Source organism: Haliotis rubra, unplaced genomic scaffold (assembly GCF_003918875.1).
Source record: "Haliotis rubra isolate DU_JTF1 unplaced genomic scaffold, ASM391887v1 Scf31, whole genome shotgun sequence".
NCBI lineage: Eukaryota > Metazoa > Mollusca > Gastropoda > Lepetellida > Haliotidae > Haliotis > Haliotis rubra.
Genome location: NW_025766980.1, coordinates 1,412,406 through 1,428,410, shown reverse-complemented (window position 1 = coordinate 1,428,410; position 16,005 = coordinate 1,412,406). Strand labels below are relative to the sequence as shown.

The window sequence follows — 16,005 nt, the reverse complement described above, 5'->3', positions numbered from 1 at the left end:
GCCTTTACGTATCGCTCCAGATCGTTGCACTTATATAACGTGTGTGTGTGTGTGTGTGTGTGTGTGTGTGTGTGTGTGTGCGTGCGTGCGTGTGTGCTCCTGTGTGTGAACTTATACAAATCCGTGTTGCAACGAGTTCATATTTGTGATTTTACAACCTTGTACACACCTATCGGACATTACACATTTTTGGGGAAAACTTCGTTTCTTGATCCATGGATGAATTGTTAATTAACGTGGTGAGAATAGATATTATCTTCAGAGAGTCGGGACAAATTACAGGTAAATATGTGTCATCTGAGATATAGTCTACAAAAAACACAACAATATGTGAAAAGCTGCACTCCCTCATTGATAATATCTATGTCCAATTTGTAGCTAAAACATTTATACAAGGATTGGCGATTCCCCTGGGCACCAGTTGTGCTCATTTACGGATCTAATAGTTTATGTTTTATGAATGGGGATTTCTGCTCGGGCTTGCAAAACTGTAACAAGGTATTTTGGCAAAGAAGTTCAACTCGGGGTATATAAAAGATTGGGTATCATTCAACAGCTTTGAAATAGCCGAATCCCTTTATCTGATTTACCCACCTGAACTTTATGAAGAGGAGACAAGTGAAAGCCCCTGTGTTTCATATTCAGATCCATGCATAAAGATTCAGAATGATTAAAACTCTCCACATTACTGTATGGCAACAGGGATGATGTCAACAGTCCAATGGTCACCTTTACGTTTATTGACCAGTAATATTGCAACAGCTGCAGCCTTTGTTTACAACCACAGCTTTTCAGATACAATCGAGCATGATCTTTGTACCAAGATTTCAAAGAGCGCCATACTACTCTTGCTGAGAAGTTGTTTGATCAGGTTTCAAAATTCAAAGTCTCAGTAAACGTTCAAAACGTTTTATGGTAGCCATGTGGAGGACATTTCCAAATCTGACGTATTAGTGACAAATATGATGAATGATGCAATCCCTATTTCGACTTGAACCTTACGCTCCCGATTCTTTTCCATGCAAGAGAACAACTGACTAGCCTTTGCATGACGGGGGCACGCGTGAGGCAGGATACGCAGGCTGTTCCGCGAATTTGATAGTGATTCATAAACACTAGCTCATGATGTAGTCGAAATCGTAAATTCCACTTGATGTAAAGGAGTTTTATCGCTTATATTTCCAATACTTGCCTGCTCAGATACCAGACACAGTGCAACGTGGATACCCCACTCAGGCACACTATACTGACTCAGCCAAGCAGTCCAGGTTATAGTCTAGCTTCTTGTATGATGCCAACCATCTTTAAACGTGGGATGATGCCAAGGATCAAACCAACGACCTTCCGCTCTTCGGACAGAATCTGTATCCACCAGACAACGGAGATGGTCTGTTCTGGATAATATATCAGCTTAGTAGTTTCTGGACCGTTAATGTAATCTCGTCCGGCTAGGTGAGAGTCCAGTAAACTGTTTTAAGTTACCTGAATAGTTTCTTGTAGTTAAGTTTATTTCTTATAGGAAAGTTTTATAGAAGATCTTTGCATTTATATAAGTAACTAATGACAAGATAGTGTGGATATTTTTACAGATCATAACAATGTTAACGAAGAAGTGGTAGTTTATCAATCTCTGCTCTTCCCATGCATAGTTTCATGGAATCTCTAATATTCACATACACATCTTCATGATACCACTCTTACAATATAGAACTAACCACGTACACATTTTCACCCGCGGAATCGCCGACGATGTACAAAGTCACTCAGTGTTCAGTATATGCAACGTCCAGCAGTCAATCCCGACTAACAAGTACATGCCTGCGTCGTCTTGAACTAATCTATAAGCCGGGGATGCGTAGGAGGGTAAGTACAGTGTAGGTCGGAAGGATAAATGCTCATAAATCCAAGCGATTGCACGTTTGCCTTTTCGAAGGATCGCATATGTTGCTAATCTGAAACCTTAAAGCAAAGGCGTACATCCAAAGCCTTAGTAGGATATTTCATGTATCTTTAGTTTGTCTGCATTATTTAATTAAAAAAAGCCTCATTGGATGTTCTAGTTCCAACTCCATAATTGTACAGGACCAAGTCATACAAATGGAAGACAAGCAAACCTGATACTTGAGTCAGTTGATTAAACTAAGATAACATAACAATGGTGTTGACATTGGTATCTCTCCATATCTCCAACTGATACAAAAAGTAAAAAGTAAGTAACAAAGCCTTTCTTTAATTATGAGAAATCTTTCCTAATACCGCAGTCCATTGTAGACACCGACTACATCATGAGCATGATACCGTATCTTGAAATGTGTATTGCCTTTGTTGGTCAATTATTGTCACATTGTCTTGCCTATACTCGTACAATGGAATCATTGAACAATGAGTTCTCTATCTGAAGCCGATGATTGACACCAGAAGCAATGATCCAAGCCGTCCACCGAAACCACCAGATTCGTCAACTATCCTCATACTGCCATCATACGTTGCTGTGGACCTATTCCTATAGGAATATCCACGGGACAGCATATGAAACCGGACTGACCTACAGGACAGCTGGTTTAAATTCGGCTGTGTCATGGACCATGGACAACGTCGGACGTTGGCCACATCAGTCACTGTTTGTGCTGGTACGGACTCGATTATTTACAAAATGTCATTACAGATGACATGTCCGGAGAAGGATATTTCTTTTTTCACAAGAGGGTGTAATTGTCCATTGTTCTTTTTCAAATCGGGTCCCAATGTTAACCATTTGTATTAAATATAAATCAAGCAATAGTGCATCCATTACAAGTGTATTGTTTCCTCGTTTTGTATTACTAAATATATTTTAAGGACATTGATTTTTGTTTCTCGAGCACAGATGTTCGGGTCTCTGTTTACAGCTGGATGTAATTGCTTGTGTTCATCTCAGAATATATCTGGACAATCATGAACAGATCGGATAGTAACAACAGAAATGAGTTTCTGTGTGAAATAGACCACGTATCAAACGTGCTTGTCACAAATTAACTAAATTACCAAGGTTTTTGCTTGTGCCATTGGATGCTACAGGATAGAAGAGAGAAATGGCGAACAGACTTGGAAAAGAGATTCGTGACAAAGAGCCATGTTCTCCCAAACACCACCAAACCCAGGCACGTTTAATGACAGCCCAATAAGACGGATCGTGCCGTCCGTGAAAGAGAAAAATTAATGCCGATTTTCCTGAATTGGGAATTGCTTTAAAAGATCATTTGTTAACTGTCCAGGTCCGTTTCGGGAAATATATGGTATCGACTGTCGTGGTATTGACAGAGATATTACTGAGCGGTGGACCTCATACTGTGACCTAACGTATATTTCACGTACATCTGTATTGAAATGATTGATAGAATGCAGTTCAATACATTCAGGGACACCTGGTGTCATCACTGTTTAATAGTGATTCATGAACACATCATAGACTGGGAATGATATAATTGACTCTGCTTTAAGCAGATTTTTGGAAATAGTTCCATTGTTTATATTTTATCATCTAGATCAGAGGTATTATTTTCCATGTTTTCATTTCAAGACTTCTAGTCGATATCTACTGAATAATTATCCGGTTTGGTTGTGTTCCATCTGTATGACATTGATCTGTACAAACATCGAATCAGAACCATAAAATCTAATGATCGATATTATGAGCGTCTCAGATAAGTAACTGATCACTCGATCCACCGAGTTGTTTATTACGGCCAGCACAGGTTGCTGGGACGCCATTCTGATCCGATAATCCTATGCAGAAAACAGTGAGTGCTTTAGTGAGTACTAATTTACGTCTATTTTAGCAATATTCCAGTAACATCATGGGACACTAGAAAGGGGCTTCACAAATTGTCCCCAAATGATGGTTCGAACTAGGGTCTTTGGTGTGACGCGAGAACGCGTTATCCACAAGGTAACCCAGCTGCAGAACAAAGTGAACGCTCTATATATGTAAATTCATGGTTAAGTATATCTTTCATCAGAATTGTCTGTTTGTAAGTCCTACATGTATTTATGTACAATAGACACTCCTGAGATTCTTGAGTACAGTGAGATCGGACATGCAGACTGTGTAAGTAGTACCTTATACGCTGCTCGGACGTCATGTAATGGGAGAACCAGTGTTTAAAGGAAGCTTATCAAACAGTCGTGCACAGACAAACACTACGTCGTCCTTAACTGTTTCCATCAGACGAGTCTCTAATCTGAGATAATGGCTTGATATTTAAGCTTTCAGGAAAAAGACTGCATATATGTACTGAAACATTGTCTTCTGTTTCTCTTTAACTTTTAGAAACGAATTCCAGGTAAGCAAGTAGATTATCCTGTTTGTGATGCCAAAGTTTACGGATTGACATTTTAACTGACAGTAACATACTCAGAATTACATAAACATTGTTATCATTAAGACTTCTTGACATTTTGGTATGTTTGCCTGATGTTAGGAAAGAATGACGATATTCTAGAGCTCGATAATGGATTAAGCTGCATAGCATTTGCCTAGAAATGTGATATTAACAACTTTTATTGTGTTAAAACAGGTACACGATCAAACACACAAAGATAAACTAATTACGGAAACTGTTTAGCATTTTCTCATTAATCGTACCATATCAATTCAAGTTACTATCAAAAGTTAATATTGTTAAAACTTCATCAAAGGGAAAATACAAAAAAATTATCGAAACGTAGGTATTTAAGAAATGAAACTTCTTGACTGACATTTTGATAACAACAACGTATGGCTACAACTGCACGTATTTCTTACAACATAACCACAAACTGCGGTTTTTAGTGTATCTCTGAAATTCGCCATAGTGTCAACCAGATATAACAGACTCTGAAGCTGTTATTCCATACTCCATATTCCATACTCTTAACCAATATTTTGCAACTTTTCAAGAAAGTTCATTGTTTGCTGTTTAACGCCAAACTGAGTAATTTTCCAGGAATATACTGCAGTCTGTCCATACAATCCAGTGATTGACATCATGAACATTGGGATATAATGACATGCAAATGCCGTCATCCCCAATTTCGTCAACTCTTACGACGAGCGTACTCTGCTGGGAACTTAAACACTTACCTGCTGTCCCCAAAGGTCTAAAGAAATAAACTTGAAACCAGTGTAAACCTAGGTGTCGTACAGGAAGTGAATGCTCACACCAGAGCTTCACAGTGGCCATAATGCATGTATAGCTCATCGAAAATCAATAGAAGTCCATGTCAATGAGAAGTTTACCCAAAACCTCTACCCAAAACAAAGAAATATACTATCGATAATGCTCTTTTAGAAAGCACCTTTATTTCACTGCAATGATAGTTTAAGCACAAAACTCCCCTGAAACAATGAAGTTTTACATTACAGGCAGTTTCTGTTTCTGCAAATATACGGTTTTATGCTTTAATGCCATGTTTCAAGGTGATGGTAGTGGTGTTAAACACTGGTACTTACTTGCAGAAGCCAGCTGGAAGTTATCCGATATATCTATCAACTCCACCGTCACATTAAACTGGAAGTACTGCTCTCTGTCTTCATTCGCTGCATGTTGGTCAACGGCGTAGTCAAACGCTCGTTTGGAGATCAAGTCATTTTTGTCAAATATAGCACCTGTTGGGAAAATAATGAGAATAATTGATGTGGAGCGACATGCGAGTGATGTTGTGGAATATCATGTGTCTTTGATCTTCTATATGGACGGTTTGTCACTTTTATCATCTGCAACGGCGTATCGGAAATATCAATGTTTTCACCTCGTTAGCACAGAAAGTGACAATTCCCTGTAGTTCAGACACGGTGTTATTAAAGCAAAGCGGCTATCACTGAACCCGAATGCATGGACGGGTCACTGTACCCTTCCGTGATCACAGACATTCCTTGGTGAATTTAATTGCATGCAAGGAAAATATTATACTTGGGATTACTATTACAATACATTGTTACACTGTAATCGTGTATATTATGAAAATAACACGTTCCATTTTTTGTTACTTAGCTCTAACAAACATATAAATATGCAGACATTGATGTTTCAATAAAGTCGATTCATCACATTTATGGTGTTGATATTGTGGTACAATGGGCTCTGAGAGGAGATTACTGACATACGAACACCTGGTGTCATCAGTGATGTTCAGTGATACATTCATATAATATAACTATTTTCCTCTTTACACATAGCCGAAATTGTTTCTGAGGATGTCCAAAACTGGGTTTTCATTTCCACGGACGTTCTATTTGTTATTTTTGGAAAGGACATATTTTGTCGGTTCTATTGATAACCTTTAATAAATATTCCATAACCGTAACCCCCGGGGTAGAAGTTGATATGAAATATGACATCTTTTACAAATATGTACATACCGTTATTATTTTAAAAAGCAATTTGAAGAAGTTTCCGTTATTATATTATTGTTATGATTTTAAATGCTGATCTTTATGCGTAAAACTCATACATGTATTGTGTGATTCTGTAAAAATAGCTTGACAAAATGCGAAAACATATTTCCTAGTTTGAATGAACTAAGATACGAAGGCACATACTCCTGCTACTGGTAATGTTCTGTTTTTTGAGGCATCATTATGTAATGCAAATGAGAAAGATTCCATGTAGATACGTAACATATCTACATAGAAGGCGAACCATGTATACGTATTTTCTTTGTTCCATCACCAAATCTGTCCTCGTTTACATTAAACCTCATTACATTTAACACATCACATGTCACGTTGCCATGGGGATAACGTTATTCCATTATCTCAATTACAGCACGTGGGGAGACTGTGCCAAACACTGAATCAACACAACAAATGCCGTTTTGTTCCCCGATCAACACCCACTGAAGAAGGAGAATGAATTTTGTGTTATTAATTAATCTTGTAAATTCAAAGAGAATGAAAAATGTGATCTTTGATCATATTGAAGTACAATACCACGTGTCTGGACAAGTGTAGATGGGAAATGTCTTACAACGGAAATATTATATACAAATAGGGACATAAAGATATATGATTATTATTATATATATGGCTAAGGTTTGTAACCGTCTCGTTTCTTAAGAACTAATGAACACACTTTCCTACACTGAACACATGATACAATTTTTTTTGTATGTAATCCCGACAAGCTTCAAAATGAAAGACATTTGAGGAAATGGTTTTCATATCGTTAAGCATCTTGACATTGTGATATGTTAGTCTGCCAACTTCAAAGTAAAGGGAACATTTACGAGAACATTCGCTGTAGTTGAAGCACGGTATAGACGTCGTGATTAGTGGTTGCGATTAGAATATGCTGTCCAGACTACTGTGTACGTGATGGTCAGATAGATGCTGCAGCATCATGAAACATTGATAAGAACAAAATAATTGCCTCTGCTTTCTGACCAGTTTAAATATTAAGGAAACGGGAAAACGTGCTAGTTTTGTAACATAATCTTGTAACGCTCAAACATCAGTTAATACACATGGAATGAATAATGGATATCTTCCTCTTGTCCTGAAATGAATAACAATGTAATATGTTGGCTTGATTAGGCTATAAGTTTTGCTATTTACGCTATTGGATGTACTTTAGCAATGGACAGTATTAGCAATGGATGTTTAGGTGAAACAATACATTCTCGTACTGGGCATTTAAGCCATTGCGTTAAACGACTATGGTCACCTTGTATTATGTAAAACGCTGCACTCTCCGCAGCAGCCAGTGTTGTTCAATACCTACCTATTGGTATGAATCTCTGGAATGCCCACGATACTTCTAAACACAATAACACAATTGCACAAACCGTATCCAGGCCAACGCATCTCATTCTTGGCGTTTAATATAAATTCCTTTGCGAAAACACTTTAGATCCAAGTCACTTTCACATAACAAACACACACGTGCGTTTGGTGGTTGTCACAGTTCATTTTGCGCATGCTCATACAGCCGCTTACTGGTGACACCCTTCTTTATCTTTATTGATTTTTACGGCAAGTCGTAAAGATACAGTGCAGGCGCAGTGCTTTCCCTTACACCGCTCTCCTGCCAAGGAGGCGAGAAAACAGTTGGCAACTTGTTCACTGGGAGGACCGTTCCGGCATTTTCAGATTTTCATGGAAGAGAGTAAAACTGTCTTAAATACACGAGGCAGGCAAGAAGCGATCTGCACTCGCTCTGAGCTTGGTATGAGAACAGTAATTGATTTCGCTGACACTCGTGGCGTTTGGAATCATGGCGAAATTCAATCAGTCATAGCATTATTCAATCTAACTCAAGAATACGTAATAAATAGCCTTAGATTGGAGGCTTCGCTTCGCAATTTCGGTTAAATTGTTTAATTTTTTACCGGTTCTAAATTTAGTATGATTAAACGTTAGTTGTTCCTTCTGAAGTCCAGCCAAACAGCCTTTTCTGGGCCGTAGTTTACCACAGAAAATATTTAACCCTCCCAATCCTCCTTGACTCAAGATCGATTTTCACACGACATGGCGAAAATTAGGTATATTTTATAAAGCAAATATTTAGCCGATCCTGTTGTTATCTCCCTGTGTAAAGGGTTTGTATAGTGGATGTTAGTCTGGCAGCGGAATCCTGAAATCGATTGCCTGTTCCCCTAGGGGGTGGCGGAAACACGAAATCTAATTACAGAATGCTAGCTGTGGAGGTCAGTGTATTTATGGTCGTTATAATGGGATGTCTAGGGGCTTCAGAAAGCTTAAAGACAAGACGGACTAATTTGAAAATTTCGAGAGATACTTCAGCAAAGAATAGAGCACAAGTGAGTCAATTTCGTCTCGCATGGAAAGAATAGTCTGGTGTAACGTCTCTTCCACAGACTGGTTGTTATGGAAAATTGGTATTCACGGTGCCAGAGTTGCTTCTCTTTCAGAAGCATGCTTGCTTTGCAGCAGAAAATTGATAAAGAGGGTGATTAACGTTACCCGAATGTTTTTCGTACAATGTCAATAACGGTATTGCATGTTCCTGAGTGCATATACTTGTTATGCTGTGGATATTTTTTCAATGAATTTAAATCTGGCCGAACTGAAACCAGAGGTCTCTGATATGACTTTGCGCCTGATGATGGTAACTGGGCTACATTTACTTTGAGATATCAACACTACAGGGATAGAAACATTAGAAATAAATATAGAGTCAATTTATGTAATCTAACAGCTGTATATTTCAAATTACTTTTCTAATTTGCATGTGTATATTTTCATTTATTTTGGTTGTTCATTTGTTCGATGTGAAAGAATTAGACGTATCAGTCCTGTTCATATCGTTAAAGATGTTTTGTTTCGTCTTTCCAAAGGTTATCAAACTTTAATTTATGAAAGATGAATGAACACATTATAGTCGCTATTACCACCACAATGCATATAACCCCCGCATCATTTAATACAATTGGATATTCTCGGTGTTGTACCATATTTGACATTTCGTTCAATACTTGCGGTACAGACAGAACTGACTAAAATACTTCAGGAGGCTACCTCTAATGGAGAAGCTTGTACTAAATATTTTAAGGAGCTGAGACGGCATACCTCAAATAGTCGCAGAGGAAACGTCATATAGCCACGCCACATGGAACCGTTCCAGTTACAAATATGGCCACTGATTATTGATGCTAATATGGTGTAATTGCTGGGGGCTCTCACAGCAAGCTCTGCCTGTTTGGCTAATTGTATTTGATAGCTCAAAGTAGTGTTGATGATACACAGAGAACGGATAATTTGTGAGTTAGAAGAAGAAAACTCTTTGAAAATATGCCCTGGGACAAAAACGCGCCACCTGGTTTAAGTCACTTGACTTCAATACATTTGTCAAGTATTGTTTTATTCCATCAATTCTAAACTATTAGGTTGAGGAGTTTACTTGCACTCAAACAATCTGTAATCTGTCTCTGTCAGGGAAGGACATAATGACCTTCAAAGCAAAAATACAGTCGGGACTGTCTTTATAGAATCTGATCATAAACGAAAAAGCGGTAACAACATGGTTAAAGCCTCGTCTACCATTTGCCCCGTATACCACTGTTCGATTCGATGGGTGCAAGGTGAGAATGCCATTTCTTGTGAGTTATTGCTAAAACACACACCTATGAGCATAGGTAAACCAGACTCACTCACTCACATTAGAAACTTATGTTTTATGTTTCCAGTAGATGGAGTTTGTTTCTTGAAGTTTCAAAACAATTCAAAAGTACTCGCACGAGAAGACAACAATTACAGATACGTCCCGCAGTGAATCAATAATGACATCGCCATCTTGTCAGTAGAACAGACAAATGGCGTACCGCTAATTGCTGTGTTAGTTTTTCCTGCTGGAACCTCCGTCTTGGAGCCTCTAATTGTACAGGAGCAGGCACCGGAAACATCTCATCTCCGCTTCGAGGAGAAGGATCCTTTCTTCTGCATTGTCCTTCCCAGTTCTTGGAATATTTCCAGGTCTAGCTTATTTGATAGCTTGGTTTGTGAGGCGATCGTTCATCATTGCTAAGCTACGCTTCCTTTTTCTTAGTGTCGAAAGGGATTGAAATTATACCAGGCGAATCTTATTTTTCACGTAAACCGAATAACGACACCCATTACTGAGACATTAGACCGGTAACAATGCCAGCTTACTCATTGTCGCTTGAGGTAAAACATTCCACGACTTCTGGTAACCATGGCAACTGCCGGTTCCTTGTTTCAAGCTGTAAGGGTACGGAGACTGTTCCTCGGAGGTATTAACTGTTTTTATGGCGTAAAGTTACAAACATGATTAAGAAAAAAGCCCCAGTGATTGTGTAAATTGAAGCGACATTGCTTCATGACATTCTGGTTACGGCTCGAATATCCTATCAGGGTGTACATAAAGAACCAGATGTTGTATAACATGTCATTTTCATTCAAATGTCAACAAAATACATCGATTCGAGTTTGTCTCATGTTTGGAGGAAGTGGACGCTTTAACCTCTAAATATATGTCCAAGTAGTGAGTGTGAGTTCGGATTAAGGCCACTTAATCAATGATGTCACGGCATGTTAGCTACATACAGTACGGAAGTCCGAAGTGACACATAGGGATACTTTTACTCCTAATTGAAGCCCTATAAATTCGAGATTTTAAGATTTTCTGTATGTTGCCAATAAAAGGTGACATAAATTATCATAATAATATTATTGTTTGAAGTTTATGTGTTACATCTGCTTATCATACTAAGTGTAATAAAATCCTACTATGAGTGAGTGAGTAACTTTCGTTCTATGCCCAGAAATGGGCTTCACACATTGTACCCATTCGGGGAATCGAACCCGGGTCTTCAGCGTGACAAGTGAACGCTTTAACCACTAGGCTACCCAACCGCCCCAATCCTACTATGAAGCTCCAGTAGATGTGCTATATGAGCTCACATCAACAGTAGTCATAATAGTGATGGTGTTGTGTTTCGATAGAGTGTTTAGCTCATTGTAGAGGTTTTAAGTACACCCACAGCATGATGTTGAACACACGGATAACAGTAACTTGCATGCTTGACTGCAGCTTAACCAGAGCAGATCTTACCATATTCTGTTGGAAACGACAATGCAATTTTGAACATTTATACATGTATATCTGGTAAATTACAGCTTAGATGAAAAAATGACATTTTATCTGGTAAGATGAGGTGAGATGGAAGTGGGTGAAACGGATTCTGACGCTTCAGTTGAGACGTGCCTGCTTGTACAACGCGGGTATGGATGTCCCACTCAGAACCAAAGAGTACATATCATCTCCTCAATAACGGGCGGGCAACAAGTACCATCTGTAACAGTCGTTAGGTAGGAATCCTGCAGGGACATTGTGTACAACCATGAGCATGTGTTATACGAGCCATCACATTGCTCATGACTCCAAGGGTCCACGAAAAAACGAGCTGGCTCACGAGTGACCCATTTTACAAACAAATGCAAGGGCAAGTTAATTGTTCTCCTGAAAACCAAACCAAAACACGGCAACAAAGTTAAAACCAGCAATTGCAATGGGCGTCATGATTGTCACACATTTGGAAATGACATCTACATATCTTCAACAAAACCATTTTGAAAGGTTTACTGGGGACTTCAATAAGTTGACTTTTAAAAACATTGGACTCACCTTTAATGTCAAACAGTCGTATAGACATGTTTGGCACTCTGATGTTTGTGTGTGCCTCGATGTAAATAGGACAAACGAAGGTGAATCTCCTGTCTCCATTTATTACTAGTTTGAAAGGTAAATCAGTGGAAGGGAATTCGTTATTTGATGCTTATGCAACGATATCAGATAAACGATATACTCCAAGCTCAAGTTTCTCTTCTTGAACAAACTGCTCTGTTTTGACTTAGCAGAAACAAACAAATCAGTAAGAAGGGAGCATAATTGGTGCCAATGGGGATGCCAACTTCTTGTCTTGTCCCAGGAGTTTTCATAGATGCCATCAATGAATATCTAGTCTATGTAGTTTCTTTTTCATGTGAAGCCCATTTCTGGTGTCCCCTGCCGTGATGTTGCTGGAATATTGCCGAAAGCGGGGTAAACCCAAACTCAGTCAGTCAGTCTTTTTCATGTGACATGGATACGCGTCAATAGGGTTTTCATTATGACGTTATTTGAGTGTAGTGGTTTCTTGTGGGAGATTGCATCTTAACGGATTAGATGACATTACTGGCAGATGGTGAATGGTGTTCAACAGGGCTCCATTTCACATCCAAGTATATTGAATGAAAATTTGCTTGGTCGAACCCAATGACTGTTGGGATTGTACATGCTAATTCAAAACATTACTACCTACCCACTATTCCTTTGTCCGGACACTTGGTAACGGAAACGTTTTGATTAGCGGGGGTTCACTGTATTTAATATCAGTACTGAGGTTCATATGTAAACATCAGCGTGTTCCTTACAACAACCACCTGAGTACATGTTGCGCATTTACATGCGTAATTCGTCAAGGGATCGGCGGCAAGTGTGCAGGGTTCATCTCCACAGGCTGTACGCAAATATAAAACAGCCAATTAATAGTTCCTATTCCCTGGGGTCTGATAAACGTGTTGTTTTATAACAATGGAGATAGAATTGGGCATTTACAGGAGAAGGTTGTGAGTGGTGTAGTCTGTATAGTGTCTTTGTGTCCAATCATCCGGTAGTGCTTCATTAAAGTCGGACACTGTCACCATGCACACTTTCAGTCCGCTCTGTTACCATGGTGCCGCTCTAATTACCGTATCTCTTCATCTACTCACTGTTCAGCACAACACCGGCAGTCCCCAACAAGGAACAATGTTTAAAAATATACTTACCAAATTCATCTAAATGACGTACTTCCAAATCTGTCTATATATTTTCAGCGAACATGAGCTTGAAATAAAGCTTCCAGATTTTGGAAAGGAAGTTACCGGAAATAAGTGATTGTGGTATATTTTGACTTCTAATCAATCGGAAACATGCTGTAGATCCTTCACAAACTGAATAATCCCATGTGTTCTCAGGTTTACTGGAGTATCCAATTAACCAGATGCGGCAAACTCTTGGGAGCTGAACTGTCTTATGCATCCCTAATATTGTGTTCCCATATACGACGTTGTATCCTTAGTAGATAAAAGTGACCCCTGTGATAAATTAACTGTAAGAAAAACAAACAAACAAAAAACTACAAAATCCAACAAACAGAACAAATACTACGTAATTACAGGACGTTACTGCTGAACGAGAAGTCCATGGTACAGATCCGTCACTGATAATATGAGGTGGTAAGAAAAGGCTGAGTGGTAGGGAAAGAAAAAATGAATGCATTTTGTTTTATGCCGCATCAGCAATTTTCCAGCTGTTCGCGGCGAGAACCTGTTAAAGCAAGTTATAGAACGTTAACGCCCGGGAATAAGCAGACTCGGTTATCTGCCCAAACAGATTCCATTTACCGAAAGACAAAATGGGATGCAAATTATATGAATATATGACTGGATGTGAGTCATGTGTCAGTCAGCATGTCCTGCTCTACTGGTGGCACATCAGTGGCAATAAGACGTGTTGTGTGCCCAATGCTGCTCCCAGCAAAACTCCCTACACAGGGTGATGGCCTGTCCGAGGTGACAGCCTCCGTGGTGTAGTGGTTAGAGTGTCAGCCCGGAGAGCGGAAGGTCGCGGGTTCGATCTCCGACCGCGTCATACCAAAAAGATGTTAAAATATGGTACTTCTTGGTCCCTGCCTGGCGCTCGGCATTAATGGGTACAGCAAGGACTAGTCGGTTCGGAGTATAATGTGTCTGAGTGGGGTATTCATGCTTCACTGCGGCATGGTATCTCAGTGGGCTAGCACTATAAAACCAGCTTAGGTCTGGGCTAGTACAAGCAGCCGCACATACACATACACATTCATGCACGTCGTCATATGAGAGAAATATTCTCAAGCACGACGTAAAACCCAATTTCACCTCACCTCACCTGTCCGAGGTAGGATAAGAGACTTTATTGCGTCTACTTGAAATTCAACATATTGAATACAGGACGAACGTGGAAAATAATCAGACATGATCAAGTGGCTGGCAACTAGCCTGGTATATCTGACACGCTTTGTTCTGGAACTCAAGACATGGTGCCATAATAACATAAGTGTTGTCCGAGACTCTAGATGACATCTCTATGTATGTGTGTACTGTCTTTATCTAAACAACATCAGGAAGGCAGCTTGTTCAATGGCTTGATAATGTTCAAATAATTGAAATGAATATCAACACAGACAAGTGCTGATATCTATTTCGCATTTATAAGACAGCAGACAGGTTTCAAAATACTTTCGTTGTGCACATTCCCTGAACATTGACCTTATCCTATCCTGTCCTTTGAATGAATGATTTGTTAAAGGGGTTACACACGTCTTTATTTGGCTTCCCCATGGTCTACATGTTTACATGTGCATCGCAGTATATTACACTGATCATCGTAAATTTTGTACCATAAACTATCACTTGGTCGTAGGCAATCACAGATAGTCCGTACCATACTATGAATTAACAACAAAGTGTCCCTAGAACAGTCTATAAATGTATTACACTATACTCCGCCAGGGCCATGGGTTCTAATTGGTAGCCCTGACCATGCACACTATCAGCCATCTGGTATCGGGTAGTGTTTGATCATTTATCATTCCTGTCATATCAGCGTGACCTGGGAGAATTTAGTAGCCATTTCTGACTGGCCAGCGTGAAATATGATGGATCAGGCGATGGGTCAGGCTAACAAATTGGCACCTCGGAGACCATTGGTCAAACAGTTATCACGCTGCACTACGTTACTGGAATGGTCAGTGCACAAAGTGGCCATCACTTGAACTTTCAGTGACGTACGGACAAAGGACGAGGAAGAACCCAGTACGAAGTTTCGATGGTTGCGATAGTGAAACTTTATTATACAATAACCGCATCATGGAAGTTTTTAATATTCTAAAGTTTTCTGCCAATGTTTCTGTTAAAACGTAAATTGTGATAAGTATGTAAGAGTAGTGCCTTAAGAGCTAAAAAAACACACAGGGCACGACGCAGCTTGTTGCCAATTCATTTTCGGGTTGGCATGGTAACCTGTTCTTGGTTTAAATTCTCTAAAAGGTGCCAGGATGAGTCTGACAATGAGACACACGGTAGTCAGAAATTTAATTGCATATCTTAAAATAGATTATAAATGTCTGAAATAACGATATAGCATTGTTTCGTTAGGTTGTGTCAAATCAGCGCAACATGGAACTTAGAAAATATGGGGGTTGTTTGTCTTAATAAAGCTTAATAAAGCTTTATTATACAATAAAACTGAATTGTGACGATTGTTCAAACACTGTTAACTCTAAACTGTTTTCGTGTTAAAGGGCTGTCGGAGCAAAATTATACATTGAAAGTCAACCTTTATGTCGATAAATAAGCGATACAGAACCCATTCAAACACCATAAAACACCTATGCTGAGAGTCCAGAATCCGGACACAGACTATCAGTAGCATTTGTTTATTATTC

At 39.2% G+C, this 16,005-nt stretch overlaps 1 protein-coding gene across 1 annotated transcript in view; it reads right to left on the bottom strand.

Annotated features, from left to right (window-relative positions):
* Positions 1–7,953, bottom strand: part of LOC124283079 (glutamate receptor 2-like) — an 85,193-nt gene extending 77,240 nt beyond the window's left edge. Inside the window, 2 exon segments of the mRNA XM_046719101.1 lie at positions 5,471–5,626; positions 7,740–7,953. Of these exon segments, the coding sequence (XP_046575057.1) occupies positions 5,471–5,626; positions 7,740–7,827 (244 nt within the window). The 5' untranslated portion in view covers positions 7,828–7,953.
* Between the last annotated feature and the right edge of the window lie 8,052 nt (positions 7,954–16,005).